The sequence below is a fragment of the Micromys minutus genome (assembly GCF_963924665.1).
Source record: "Micromys minutus genome assembly, chromosome: 23".
Classification (NCBI taxonomy): Eukaryota; Metazoa; Chordata; class Mammalia; order Rodentia; family Muridae; genus Micromys; species Micromys minutus.
In genome coordinates, this window is record NC_137958.1 from 32,893,695 (window position 1) to 32,909,570 (window position 15,876).

Sequence of the window (15,876 nt, forward strand, 5' to 3'; positions counted from 1 at the left end):
CTCTCCAGGACATCTTCCTTCATCATTGTGGCATTGGAAGCTGCAGTATATTTTTTCACAAACAGCTTTAGATGCAAACCTTCATTTCAATAAGTCATCAGTCTGGTTCAAGTCCTTTGGCTTCTGTCACACCACAAATACTGGACCATCACTGAGACTGTTCTTGCTGTTGCCCAGAGTTATGAAGATCTTCTGGTTCTAGTTCTATAGGATGGGCTCCTTCATGGGCTCCATAAGCTCATAGTAGATGTTGGAGTGGACTGACTTTGGGCCTGTATGGTAGCTGAGTTGGTCAGCCTTGGGCCTGCTGACCACTGCCAACAGACCAAGCAGAATATAATGTTTTAAAAATGTAGTATGGCTGTAATGGAGCAGGAAGTGCTCTTAAATGCTGAGTCATCTTTGCAAGAGCGGGATGTGCTCTTAACTGCTGAGTCACCTTTGCAGCCCTGGAAAATGCTGACATTGACAACAAGACCTATTTTTCTACATTTCATTATGAATCCTGGAGAATATAAAGTATCAATTCAGCATGCCATATGCAGGTGTTTCCTATCTGTGTTTTGTATTTTTGCCTGTTTTCCCTATTCATCATTTTTATCTCTTTTGAAAACAAATCTCTGCTTGCCAAACACCATTTCTACCTGCTTCTTCCACCTGTTTGTGTTGGAGGGGATTTGTACAAAACCCTCCTGTTTCTATGACCTTCCAATTCTAATATTCTTCTTGTGGCCAAAACAGAGTGTAACTAAGCTGGATCAATAGCAATGAATTCAACTCAAATATTATTTTCAGTTAGTGGATACTTGGACAACAAGAAGAGAGCTTAGTTGGAGAGTCAGATTCCATCGTCCAAATAGTGCACTGCTTATTGTGGGGGGGAAATCCATCTACCATGCTTACTGTCATGGATAGACTCTGTTCCTCAAGGCATGACCGTGCCACTGTATCTTAGAATCCTTCTGGCCATCAACTCCATTTCTGATCACTGGTTTGCTAGTGCTTTGTGGATCTTTTCTGTTCCCCTTAGGCTGAACCAATTCTTTTATTAGTTCCTTGGCATGATGTTTTTCCCCTACATTTTAATAAAGAGCTTTGATTCCGAAAGAAGGAATCAAATTTAACCTGAAGAGAAATCAGAAAAAAAAGTCAAACTAGAATAAAATAACTTTGAATATTCAGGATTATTAACAGATGAAATTCGGTAACAAAAATGTCCAGAAATAAAAAAAAACTACTCTGCTCTTCAATTCTTGCCATTGATATGGTTTGTCACAATACCAAGTTAAATCCATTAAAATAGTACTTTAGGCAAATAATTTTCTTAAAGTTAAATAGAAGAAAAAGCTCTATTTAAGGCAATAAATACTTGAGAACTTCTTATTTGTGTGGCACAGTAATAGGACCTGGAAATGAGTAAAATATCTTAGGCTATTGTCTTTTTTTTATTTCATTGTTGTTACACAGACAAAAATCCTCTGTCTGTGAGACAACAGCACACGTTCTCACACTCTTGAGTTTTACCAACATGCAAATCCTGATGCATTCAACACCATTAATAAACTCTATGCACCAATGTAACAGTAATGTGGTTATTACAGGTTTAGAGCACAGATACACCAGTGGGAAGCACTCCCTCCTCCTGAAGAACTCCTTCCCTTGAGTATTTTAGTGAGAAGTAAGAATAAGTAACTAATAAAATTCGTCATGCTACGTGCTATGGAGAAGAAAAACCGCAGGAGCTGCATGGGAGTTTTGGCTTGGTTAGGTTACAGTTTCAGGCAACGCTGTTAGGAAAGGTCACATAACAATGGGCTCACTGGTCCTGGCGAGGTCCTGTGTTTCTTGCAGCAATGGAAGGCAAATGATCCCTCTTCCCCACTCACTGAAGTGCTTCCAACAAGGTTTCCTGATGGAAGCATGTCCCTGGCTTTTTCAATATGAAGAACCAGAAGGAACTAACTAGGGAGTGAGTAAATAAAAAATTTAAATTCTAGAGGTATAGAGACTTTGAGTGGTTCAATAACAGACCGTTACTGAGGATTTGTCAAGCAGAGTAATGACATTATCTAATTACAGCCTAGGAGGATCATAACTGAAGTTTAACACTGCCAGAGGCAAGAACACAGATACGGTACCTATTCAGTAGAAAGAGATAATTTCGGTACAGGGTGTGGCAGAAATAATGTTTGATTCCTGCCTGACTTTAGTGGTGGAGCCATTAGAATTTGCTGAAGGATAAAAATGTAATAGGAACCAAAAAAAAAAAAAAAAAAAAAAAAAAAAAAAAAAGGGAAAGGGAGCTACCAGCTCTTGAAAATAACTTAAAAAAAAATTACCTCCACCCAAATTTGGACTTGTGAACATCTAGACTTCTCCTTATCATCTCACATTGTTTAATAAAAATTCTCAGGACCGTGGCCTTAAAGAAAAAATACACTTAAAATACCTCCCAATATTCTTACACAGCCAACTTGATCTGGACTAACGAAGTCTATTTGTGTTAGTTACCCGGAAGCTATGCTTGGAATGCATAAACTCCAAGTACAGCACTGTGCAAAGGACGCGGGCTGTTGCGAGGGAGCTGTGAATCCCACACTGTTTTAGAAGTCCTAACACTTTGAATTAACCAAGCAAGACTTTTCGGAGGAGACTGAGTTTGAGGAAGTCTTTCTCAACTCTTTAATGAGAAGGAACTGGCGAATGGAAACGACGTCGAGTTAGCGCTGACGTAACAAATGTAACAAACAACTCGCTCATACAAGACTTCTGTCTTATACAGCATCTCTCTAGGAAACTCTAGAAATTGCAACAACTCAATAGTCCCGCCCTTAGGAGAGACGGAACGGAGGGTTTCTGTCAGCACCAAAATCCGGGATTCCGGAAGGACAAAAGTCAATGACGGACCAAACCAGATAAAGGTCGCGCGCTCTGTTCCGTCCGCTTAGTGGTTCACCCATCCGCGATTTCCGGGTAGGGCGGAGCCGCGCCGGTCTTCTGCGCAGGCGCGGCTGGTCGAGCACGCGCGGCGCAATGTCCGTCAAGCATGTTTCGAGAGTCCGCTCTTTATATAGGCGAATCTTGCAGCTACATCGGGCTCTGCCCCCGGACCTCAAAGCCCTGGGTGACCAGTACGTGAAGGACGAATTTAGGAGACATAAGACTGTTGGTCCTGGCGAGGCCCAGCGTTTCTTGAAGGAATGGGAGGCAAGTGATGCCCCCTCTCCGCCCCCTTGTCCCGGACCTTAAATTCCTCAGTGGTTTTCGCGTCAGAGACCACCTTAGCTGCTCCTCATTGTCAATGCACAACCAAACGGGGCGTCTGAATTACACAGCCTGGAGCTGGTCAAACTGCACTTCACGCTCTGTCGGGAATCCCTCCGCTTCCCCAACAGGCTGTCAGCTTGGGCACAGTTCCCCGGCGTTCAGATAACTTTCTGAGTGTCCTGAGGGTGCCAGGTGTTGGGGACATGAGGCTGGGGTGTCTCAGAAGTTATCACACCACTGACTGTTAAGTGCTCCAAAAAAGTTCGCCGGCGTTTGTCCTTTGCGTTTCCTTTGTAGGTGACAGCAGTGTAATTAAGGTTATGTCATTACTTAGCTGCCAGACTTGGAGGCTTGTTTCGAGCATTCGTTAATTTTTAGTTGTAGGGCCTTAGATTTCCACTTGACATAAATTATGCAACGTAGAAAAGACGTAAGGATTACACTTTGTTAAGGGGAAAATGCCGGCGGGAGATAAGCCAGGTAAAAGTTGTTCTCTGGGTTCTTAAGTCCTAGTAACTCTTAAACATGCACTGCGCTATTGGATAATTCTTAAGCAGATGCATGCATTTGGATTTAGTTGTTTGGCTTTTCTCTTTTCTTATTTATTTTAACTACATATTTATTTGAGTGTATTCGAGGGTGGGATGGGGGAGAATACTGGAGGTCAAAGACTAACCCAAGGGAATCGTTCTCTCCTTTCACCACATGGGTCCCGGGGATCAAAATTCAGGTTGTGTAGCTTGGCAACAGACACCTTTCTCAGTGAGCCAGCTCCTTGACCCTAATACTGTTTATTTGTTTGTTTGTTTTGTTTTGTTTAAGAATGAAGGAAAAAAGTATTGCATGATGCTGAATCTTGCAGGATTTCCCCCCACTTTGTAAATATCAGGATGTGAAAGGAATTGGCTATTTCTAGAGTGCTTCTAGGCATTTTAAAGAAACTGCTCTGATAAAATAGAAAAGTTTTTTTTTTTTTTTGTTTTGATAGTGGCTAAAGTGATGTTAACTTTTAAAACAACTAGGGTAAAACTTTTTTTTTAAAATTGAATTCTTGAAGTCTTATTGAAGTTTTAAGAGAGGACTTTTTAAAATAATAATGAAATGTAAAAGTCTTGGTTTATTGGATGTAATTTGGTTGCCTGGAGCTGGGGAGGTTTAATCTTTTTAAATGCAGAGCACTTTCTTTAAATATGTATTATTTGGTATTGGAATTAGAAAAACTAGATTTAAATTCAGACTTCAGCATTTACTAAACATCACATTAGTTAATTTGTCTAGTTTTACAGTCTGTAAAATAACAGTATCTACAATAGGCATCTCAATGTTAGTGTATTATTTTATTCTGTTTGTTTTGAGACAGTGTTTCTCTGTGTATTTTTTGGCTGTCCTGGGACTCACTCTGTGGACCAGGCTGGCTTGGAAATCAGAGATTTGCAATGGCTAATGCTAGTGTATTTAAAAAGTACTTTTTATATTGTTTATTATGTCAAAACTATAAGAAGGTGTTTGCAAAGTTGTGTCTATTAAGTAAGTTTGAGGCCAGACAGAAAGACTGTATCTGTGCTGAGAAGAAAGAGGTCTTTCTACCTTGAGAAGTCCTAAAGTATAAGAACTTAGAACGTTTAAGGAAAATGTAGGGAAGGATAGAACTTAGAATCTAAGCTTATAAAAAGCTGAAGGAAGGAAAGAGTACAAGAGAACTGGGTAAATGTGTTGATGCTTGAAGGAGGCTTGGTCACAGCAATACTGCTGTTGTTCTTTTAAAATATTTTAAAATAACTTTAGACTTGCAGTAGAGTTGCAAAGACAGCATAGAGTTCACATAAATCCAATACTCTGCTTCCCCTTCTACTAACACATAACCAGGACATTTATCAAAGTGTAGGAAGTTAACATTGCTAGGAATCTCTTCACTACAGGATTTAATTCACACTGTGCCCCTACTCAGAATGCTCCTACTCTGTTTCAGGGTCAGATCTGGATCTCACCCTGCATTTGGCATTATCTTCACCCCTTTAATGTCCTGTAGCTCCTTGACAGTTGTTCTGTCTGTCCTCAACACTTTTAGAAAAGTAAAAAGTGCTCTTCTGTTACTTAGAGCAATGCATGGACTCGGGTTTATTTGATCTTTACTCATGATTAGATTAATGTACACTCTTGAAAGAATCTTATGAGTTGAAGTGTAGTCAACACATCATGCAAAGGGTACATCTTATAAATGTGATGATAGTTTGATTTCGGTGATACCTGCTGGCTGTCTTTACTGTTAAGTCAAAGCTGTGGTTTAGGGAATGTTTATTGACCAGAGTTCATATGCTGACATTTTTTTTTGTTTTTTTTTTTTTGTTTTTTTAAAAACAACTTTATTTTACAAAACAAAGATAAATGTACAGATTTTAAACATTTTTTGCTTAAAATTATACATTTTTGTCAGTACTTTTTTCAGATTTTAACATAATTTTTACATAAAACTATATGAATATATTTTTTAGTCAGTACTTGATTTTTTTCAAGGTTTGATAGTATGCCTTGAAAACTTAATAGTTACAGTGAGCTAAAGTACATGTAAAACAAAATGTAACATGGAAATAGTTAAAGTTTTCTTGTTTTGTAAATATTTTTTTTTGTTTTTTTTTTTGTTTTCTTTATTTCTTGGACTTCATACAGTCTGTGAGTTGTTTCTGGGGGAGTGCAAGCCTCTGGGGTTAGCATCCCACTATCAGTGACTGCATATGCTGACAGTTTGATCCCCACTGTGGCGTGCCGAGAGAGTGAGTGGAAACTTTAAGAGGTGGGACCCAGTGTGAGGCTGTCAGCTCATTGAGGGAATCATTGATGTAGTTTCAGGAATCTTGGAAATACCTGTTGGAGCTGGTTGTTGTAATAAAAACAAACAAAGAAAATTCACAGCCTGAGCTCAGTGCAGTGACATATGCTCGTAATCCTATGTATCTGAGGGCCAAAGACAAGAGACTTGAAAGTTTACGGGTAGACTACGTACTTTATCAAGACCTCAGCTCAGAATAAAGCACAAGAGGCTGGGCCGATGGTTAGGCAGTTTAGTGATGGAGTACTTGCCTTGTATGTGTGAACACACATACACATATACACACGCTCTTTCCCCAACCTCTCTTACTTCCTGCTTGGCCATTTTTTTCTTTTTTTTTTGTCTTTCTATTTTTTAATTTTTATTTAGCTGGGAGGTTGTAAGGGCTGAGGGAGGGACTGGGAGATGAGTGGGATTGTGGTGTGTGGTGTGAAATTCAAAAAGAATCAATTTAAAAAAAGATTAAAAAATTGTTTCCCTTAATGTGTTGTAGTGGTTTGTCTAGGAATGGCCCCCAGAGATTATGTGTTTGAACACTTGGTCATAGGGAGTGACATTATTAGGTGTGGTCTGGTTGGAGGGAAATATGCCATTTTGGAGACAGCTTTGAGGTCTTCTATGTTTGACTTAAGCCCCGTGTGGCAGCACAGTCCGCTGCCTGCAGATCAGGACAGAACGTTCAGCTGCTTCTCCAGCACCAAGTCTGTCTGCACACTGCCATGCTTCCCACCGTGATGATGATGGACGGAACCCCTGAAACTGTGAGCCAGCCCCAATGAAATGTTTTCCTGTATAAGTATTGTCATGGTCATGGTGTCTTTTCACAGCAATAAAACCCTAAGACAGATATTTTGCTTTAAAAAAAATCCCTGTACATACTGTTAAAAAGCAGTACAGGGAAACTTAAGATAATAAACAGTATAGGGGGCTGGAGAGATGGCCTAGTGGTTAAGACCACTTGCTGCTCTTGTAGAAGATCCAGGCTTGGTTCCTAGCATCCACGTGGTGGTTCACAACCATCTATAACTCTCTGGTCTCCATAGGTGCTTGACACACATGTGGTACACAGACATACATGCAAAATTAAAAAAATTCCTTTTAAATAAACATTATGATATCAGTTTTTGTTCCTTAATTCATCTCTTCTTTGGGGACATTATTTGCATTATTTTGTCTGTCCAGTGTCTTGGGAATTTTGGTAATCTGTTCATATTTTTGAGTAGAGCAATAGAAAGCTGCTGTAGGACTCTTCATGTGTGCAGTCGTGGCTGACCAGGGCATTACTTTGTGGATTACAGAGTTTTGGTGAACCTCATTTCCACTGGCTTTCCCTTTCATACTCAGTTACAAGTGCGGTGTTTGAGTTCAGGTGGCTATGGCATGGTGATTTTCTCCTTAGCTGCATTCCTTGCTGTCTCTGAGACGTGCTCCCTCTGCTTGCCTTCTCCACCACCTGACCTGCCTTCTGCCTTCCAGCTTGCTGACATCTCTTGGCTGAGTGAGTTTTTGTTCATAGGCACTATGAGTTTTCCTTAAAGCATTTATTATCTTCTGGTTCCATGTCATTTTGGGAAAGTGAAGAGGAATAAGACTCCATCGTTGCTCCAGCCTGCCATTTTCCCCTGGAGACCTTGAGTCTTCATTTGAATGGTGAAAAAGATAAAGCTTTATTTAAGACAAAAGTCAAAGGATGATAAAGAGCTGTGTGTTTACCTCAAGAAAGTCTATTTCAGATTTTGGAAATTAAAATTTTTAAGAATTGTTGAACTGTTGCAGTATAAAATGATGAGGCTTCTTTTCTTTGACTATCAGCCAAATTTTGTCTCATTTTTTTTCTTTTTTGAGGGAAAGGTAACATCAAAATCATTATTTTCTATACATTTGACATAATGTATCATAACCAATATTTAAACACCTTAATTTTTATCTGTATCATGAATTGATTTTGCCTCACATTTGCATTTTAAAGATATATTTTCAGTAATGAAACAAGAGAAATTGCTGGCTTAAAAATGTTGAACTGTCATATTGGCAGTGTATTTTTTTTTTGTAAATTTTTGAATAGTTTTTTTAAACCTCTGTTGTCTCAGTAGAAAAACAATACATTTTATGCTTGAAATTAGTGGCAAGTCAGAAAGTGTGATTTCTTTTTCTTATAGAGTAGTATCATGAGATATCTTAACCTGTTAAATGAAATGGCTTAATCTATTGTACACTCTTCATAGAAAGTCTTGTTTTCTTTCTTTCTTTCATATTTTCTATTCATTTTTAGGCATGTTTTATACCAATAGATCAATAATAAAATATACTTTAAAATACAATCGAATTTAATAAAATTTTGTAACTCTTGAATTTAAAAATAAAAATGGGCAAAGGGGAGTCTAAGGGACTACTTTTGCTTTCATACAAATATGTAAATTGTGTCACATGGCTATAGTATGAATAAGACATTGAAAGCATACAGCTGTCCAAGAAAAGAACTCTAATATAGCTATAGGCTGGGTGGGTTAGAAGGCAGCTATTTAAAAAAGGTTTGTGAAGGATGAATAACATGGAACTGCTTATGGTTGGCTGATAAGATGAAGGAGGCTTTTAATTTTTTCTTTCAACTTTAGATTTTCTAGATTGTCCCCAAGTATCCTACTTTTTTGGTAATCATAGGAAAGTGTTACTTGAGCCAGGTGTTGGTGGCGCACATCTTTAATTCCAGCATGCAGGAAGTGGGGATAGGTGGATGGATCTCTGAGTTCCAGGCCAGTTCCAAGACAGTCAAGGCTACACTGAGAAACCCTGTCTCAGGGGGAAAAATGTTACTTTAAATTGCAGGCAAATATACTCAATAATTTTCTAACCAGTTTTATTTCTTTAAAGGCTGAGTCGGACTCATTCAGTGAACCAAATACCAACATTCAATAAGCTATTTCTTGATTCAAGCATGAGAGTCTATAGGGGCCAAACCTATTCAAACCATCGCACTGAGCCTCCATGCCTAATCTATACAGACTGATTCCTTCCCGAGTCAACCTTAGAGGTCACTTTGGCAGATGAAAGAGAGTAATGCACAAAGACATCTGTGAGAATGCCTGGGTCACTTGAAATGTCAGTCTGGGGCCTGGAGCCTTCCTGGAAACCATAGTAACCTGAAATATGGCAGACTTAGAAGCATCGAGAGGTCAAGCAGCTTGATCAGAGTCACCCAGCCTCTCCTAACTCTGTGACTCCAGACAGCATCCAGGCTGGAACCACCAGGATATATACAGATGCAGACAGGTGTTCCGACACTGTAGCCACTGTAGCAGAGGCCACCTTGGACCCCTGCTGGAGGCTTGGGCATAGATTATCCCCTGGCTAAAGTGTTCCAGTTTTCAATTATAATCCAGCATGCTTTATGACATTCCTAAATCACACCTCTGTAAGCAGCAGAGAAGCCTGTATATGTGACATTAATGGCTTCTTCATTAGAGTTTGTGGGTTTGGTGTGCTTTGGAATCCAAACTGGAACAAAATGCCAGTGTTCAGCACAACTTGGCTGGAGTCCTAACTCATCCAAGTAGCTTCTTACACGTCTACGACAACCAACCTTCCTAAATGCAGGCATTTGGAAGGTCTGGCTTTAGGTTTTGGTCATCTCTGATTGATGGAGCCTGCCTTGAACATTATATAACATTCCCAGCATGCACAGAAGGGCAGAGGTCATTTTGATGAAAACCGAGCACCCGATTCCCAGCTCTAGACATAGAACATGCCAGTTCCAGTGAGTGGGTAGATGCTCCCATGTGTTCTGCATCTCTCTTCTGCCCTAGGAGTAGTCAGTGCTTGACTACTTTATAATTGCTTATTTCATTTATGCTTAAGGGTGTGTGCCAACATGTATGTATGCATACTTCATACTTCATGTGTTCTTAACCACTGAGTCATCTCTCTAGGCACCCAGCCTGTTTTCTTAAGTTTGGTGATGTCCTGAGTTATGCTAAAGCTTCATGCATGTTCTTTATGGAAACTTTCTATAAAGCAAAAAAAACTAAGATATTTCTTGCCTTTGTCCTCTTATTTTATATGCTAATTTTCAAGTTTTCATTTGGATACACATTGATACCATATATATAACTTTATGATTTTTTTGCAGAGTTTTAGAAATGAAATGGAATTCTAAATATATGTATCTTCAAGTTAAACTGTTTCACAGTTTACCTTTTCATTAGAATAAGTGTTTAGAGTATAGAGGTAATATATAAGTAAACATTCCAGGATCTTCTAATAATTTAGTTTAGTAATAAGTGCATTTAGTTGTTTTGCTTTTTAAAAAGTTTTGTATGATGACAGTGAGGTGGGATGGAGGATGTTCATTAATATTTGTTTTGTCCTGTGAAGGTGTGTTAACATGCTCCCTTTGTGGCTTGGAAGCTGGTCGTAGGCTTAGGTAGTAGACTTGAGGCAAGCATATGTCATCCCTAAGATCTGGTTGCAGGCCTAGTAATGATCTTGTTTTCTGCATTGCACTTTACCAAGATACTCGAAGATGCTGGCTTGCTTGTCTCAGACTCATGCTAATTAAGCTTATATAATAATGAAGTATAAACTGATTTGCTAATTGTCTCTTTCTGCTGGGGAACTCATGAGGAGTGTATCCTTTTCTAGAATCAGAATATTTGCCTTCACATCCAGGGGATCCTTTCTCAGAGGCATCTCAAAACAAAATATTATTTTAGATTTTCTAAAGATTAATGAGGAACATCCAGTGAATGTTACAAAGCAGCCCTTTGGGATTTGGTGCTGTAGCTGTTACCCATAATCAAATACAGTAATATGTTTGCTGGTTAAAAAATGACTATTCACATTAAGTGTAGTGAGTACAGACCTCATGTTCAGGTACGTCAGAATATACTGCTATATCTAAAAGCACCTTTGCTTTTCAGAATTTCTCTGACTTTAAACTTGTACAGGAGGGGTTGTGGACCTTTGTTAAGCTTCCTGGGAGACTGGATCAGTGTCTACACAGTTGCCTAATGAGCAAGAAATTCAAATAAGAGAAGTGTAGTGGGCAAGAGAGCGTTCCCATCAGGCCTCACTGCATCCACAGTAGCAAAGGGTCCCGAGGCTCCGGTGCCCTCCTTTCTCTAGGCACTTCTGGACTCATACTGATATTTTCTCTCAATCCTGTATTTTAATGTCAACTACTTTTGCTTGACATTATTGCTATATCTGTTAATAGATTAAGCCAATTAACTCACCCTTCTGGGCCTGAGAGGTATCAACTTATTCTCCTCGTGTGCAGATTTAATTAGCTTAATTCTCAAGGGAGGATCATATTTGCCTTGTTTACAAGTTTGTGCTCTTTACTCCTGAATCACTGTAATTGAGGCTTGTCTAAAGGAAAAGACATGCTTTGTTTTTTAAGTTCTAAAACACTGAAGTGTTTATGCCTTATTTGCATTAGTTTTAAAATTACCAGAGGTTTCAGGACTTTGGTGACTTCAGGCCTTTGTATACAAAACTCAGAATGGTGGTAGATGGCATAACAGAGGCATATTTATAAAAACAGCCACAGTGGTCACAGGAGTGTCATGAATACTGTCTAGCTTCATACATGATAGTTTGAACTGTGAACGCTCTAAAAGACATCTTGTTTAGTGATTCGTCTAAAGCACAGCCTGGGGAGGTTGTGTCACTTAGATACTTGAAACCCTGCAAATATACATGCATGCCATCGGTAACTTCAAACTTGCAGGCAGTAACAATGCTTAACACCATTTCAACTGCAGACACACACAAGCACTTGGTAACTTTAGAACACGTAGGCAGTAACAACAATTACCATACTTTGCTGAAGACTCGTACACTGCATTGGTAGTACACTGCATTGGTAAGTTAAGGACTTGTAGACAGTAACAGTGGTTAACACTTAAAGGAGCTTTGTAATGGTCTTTCAGTGCCTTTAGAAGGCTAAGAAAGGCACAGAAGCCAGAAGAACTTCTTATTGTAAAATGTTTGGATAGGTGTTCACCTTTGAGAGTAGTTCTGGGTGCTCCCAACACCTGGTACATTTTATGCAGATTGCTGATTACTAGAACACTTCTAGAAACTGTCATGTGATCATATTTAAATTATGAAGTCAAGGTGAGCAGAAACACTTTTTCAGGGGGTTCACTCCGTGGAGTTACACAGAAACAGGTAATTGTTTTATTTCTTTACAACTACTTCCCCAGACCTTTCTTGTTTATTCTTCATCGTTGTAATCATGGTTTTCAGGCTACAGCAGCCATGGCTTTTGCTGGTCCTTGTCATCGCTGTCATCCTCACAGCATCTGTGCTTGCAGTGGTTTTGTCCTTGTCATACTTGTTTTCAAGGTCACCTTCATATTGTAAGGCTGTGTTTTGCTGTCATTTGTATTGCTAACTCTTTGGTATGTACTGGAGATGGCAAAGTTGCGCATCGTTCTGAGGTTGGAATTTTGAAAAGAACAGGAAGAAGCCAGGCGTGGTGACCTGGGTTTTCGGGATCCTTCTTTTTTGTCTCCCTCTAGCTGGTTGGTCCACAATACTTCATTTGTAAATCATTAAATCTGGATTGTTTTTCTAGACATAGCCTTCTGCTTCTTAAGAGTTTTTCTTAAAAACAGTAACTGGGACATCTCTGGGTTTCTTTTTTTCTGGATTTCCTGCTTGTGTGGGGTGAAATTTCCATACTGACTCCACTCTGATTCTCCTCCACCGTATTTTTAAAGATGAATTTTATAGCTTGATGGTTATTAGGATAGTCATGGTGTGGTTCAAGCCATCCTAAATATAGATTTCTATGCCATTCCAGCCATTGAGTTTCATCTGTTGGTTTCTGCTGCTACCTTTCTCACCATATTGGGACAAAGACTACTAGTATGGGTTTTGGCGCTTGATATGCATTTAAATAACTTAAGCTAGAGCATATTTATGAGAGATTAATTATAAGTTATGTTTGGAGGGGAATAGAACTTCTAGGTACACTAGAATAATTACTGTTTAAGCAAGTTGTATATGAATCCTTTTTAAAATGAATAATCAACCCATATTTCCTTTCTTTGTGTAAAAGTCATTTGCATATATCAGAATTATTTTAAAGAAGGTATGTCTGCAAATTTTGATGCATGTGTCTAGAAAGAAGAAACTTTAATTTCTGTTTGCAAAGAACAAGTTAAGATTTGGCAGCTGAAAGTGAGACACACCACATTGAATTTTAATTAGTTAATTACTTTACTTCCAGGCCACAGTTTTCCCTCCTTCCCCTCCTTCCAGTCAGTTCCTTCCACCTTTCCTTGTCCCATCCACTCCTCCTCCTCATCTCTTCAGAAAACGGAAGGCCTCTCATGGATATCAACCAACTTTAGTTGCAGTAAGTTACAGAAACCATTTTATCATTTTGATATAGGAAGGCTACTGATTGTTTTCTTTTTGAATTAATTTTGTGTTCCACCACTTCACTGATGGTGTTTATCTCAGGGTTTTAATTGCTGTGAACAGACACCTTGATCAAGGCAATGCTTATAAAGACAACATTTAATTGGGGCTGGCTTATAGGTTCAGAGGCTCAGTCCTTTATTATCAAGGCGGAAGGGTGGCATTGTCTCAGGAGGCATAGTGCAGGAGGAGCTGAGAGTTATGTATCTTCATCTGAAGGCTGCTAGTAAAAGACTGGCTTCCAGGCAGCTAGAATGAGGGGTCTTAAAGCCCACACCCACAGAGACACACCTACTTCAACAAGGCAACACCTCCCAATAATGCCAGTCCTTGAGCCAAGTGTATTCAAACCAGGGCATTCCACTCCCTGGCTCCCATAGGCTGTTCAAACACAGGAGTCTATGAAGGCCATACCTAAACATACATATTGCAAAATACCTTCAGTTCAGCTTCAAAAGTTCCCACCGTCTATAGCAGTCTCAACAGTGTTAAAAGTTCAGAGTCTCTCCTGAGATGTGTCCAGTCACTTAACTGTAATCCCCAAAGCAAGACAGGAAACCAGCTGGGCAAACTCCAACTTCTGCATCCCTATGTCTGATGGCAAAGTGGTCTTTACATCTCTGATCCTTTCTCATCTGTGTTGACTGCAACAAACTTCTTTCTCCTGAGCAGGTTCCACTCCCCGTTAGCAGCTTTCTTCAGCAGATATCATATGGCTCTGGCATCTCAAACATCTGGGGGTCTCCAAAGTCACTTCAACATTACAGCTTCTTATTCCAATGTTTGAAGTCCACAGTTGATCTTCTGGGTTCCTCCAAAGACTTGGGTCATATCTCCAGCTCTGCCTTCTGTAGCATTCTAGGCTCTGGTTCACCCCACTCTGCTTCACTGTTGCTGGTGTTCTTGGTGATCATCCTATGGTACTAGCATCTCCAATAGGCTCTCTACATGGTGCCAAACCTCAACTTCTTTCCATGACCCCTTCAGTCCTGAGCTGTCAATGCAACTTAGGCTGCACCTTTACCAATGGCCTTCCCTGACCTCTCACAGTACCAAGCCTTAGTTCCTTTCCATGACTCTTTCATACCTTCAAAACCAGTACCACCTGGGTGACTCTTACACATTACCAAATCCAGCTGTAGCACAAGGTACAACCTTGGCTGTCTTTGGAACACAGCTTCTTCAGAAAACACTTCTTAGATTTCACCTCCATGATGCTGGTCTCTTCTTAATCAACACTAATTTCTTAGCTCCAGCTGACCAGCATCAGTTGTTCCAGTAGTCCCATCCATTCCAGACTCTAGCATACTCACACTGCCATCATGTTTATAAGCTGTAGGAGTTCCTTGTTGGAATTCCTGGCATCACTTAGTTGTACCATAACGTGTGTGAACTGTGATACTTTTTCTTCCATTCCATTTTGTACCCCCTTAGTCTTCCTTAGTTGTCTTACTGTTCTAGCTAAAACTTCAAGAAGTAACTGTATTGAATAGGTATGGAGGAATTGGACAGCCTTATCTTGTTTCTCACTTTAGTGGAATTGCTCTTAAGTTTTTCTCCATTAATTTGATGTTGGCTATAGGCTTGCTGTATATTGCCTTTAATATGTTTAGGTATATGACTTATATCCCTGATCTTGCTAAGACTTTTATCATGAAGGGGTGTTAGAGTTTTTTAAAGGCTTTTTCAGCCCCAAATGAGATGATCTTTTTTTTTTCTTTCAGTTTGTTTTTATTGTGGATTACATTGATGGATTTCTGTATGTTGAACCATCCCTGAATCATTGGGATGAAGCTTACTTGATCATGGCGGATAATCTTTTTGGTGTGTTTTTAGATTCAATTTTTGAATGTTCTATTGAATATTTTTGCATCAGTGTTAAGGGAAAGTGGTCTGAAATTTTCTTTCTTTGTTGAGTCTTTGTATGGTTTAGGTATCTGGGTGACTGTGGTGTCATAGAAATAAATTTGACAATGCTTCTTCTGTCTCTATTTTTGTAGAATAATTTGAGGAATATTGGTATTAGTTTTTCTTTGAAAATCTGATAGAATTTTGTGCTAAAACCAGCACTTGGCTTTTTGTTGATCAGGAGACATTTAATGACTATTTCTATTTTTTTTTAGGGGTTATTAGGTCTGTTTAAATTGTTTATCTGGTCTTGATTTAACTCTGGTTAAGTTGTATTTATTGAGAAAATTGTTTACTTCTTTTAGATTTTTCAGTTTTTAGTTTTCTAATTAGGTTTTTGAAATATGCCCTAATGATTCTTTGGATTTCATCAGTGTCTGTCATTATGTCTCCCTTTTCATTTCTGGATTTGTTAATTTGGATATTTTTCTCTTTGTATTTTA

The 15,876-nt window shown here is 39.1% G+C and overlaps 1 protein-coding gene across 2 annotated transcripts in view; it reads left to right on the forward strand.

Annotated features, from left to right (window-relative positions):
- Window positions 1-3,020: 3,020 nt before the first annotated feature.
- The window catches only part of SDHAF3 (succinate dehydrogenase complex assembly factor 3), a 42,746-nt gene continuing 29,890 nt past the window's right edge, over window positions 3,021-15,876 (forward strand). The window contains exons 1-2 of one of the 2 annotated variants that reach the window (XM_080936551.1): window positions 3,021-3,211; window positions 4,105-4,159. In XM_080936551.1, the coding sequence (XP_080792677.1) occupies window positions 3,034-3,211; window positions 4,105-4,159 (233 nt within the window). In that variant the 5' untranslated portion in view covers window positions 3,021-3,033. The remainder of the gene's footprint in view (window positions 3,212-4,104; window positions 4,160-15,876) is intronic. The other variant, XM_080936550.1, reaches the window with a different exon arrangement.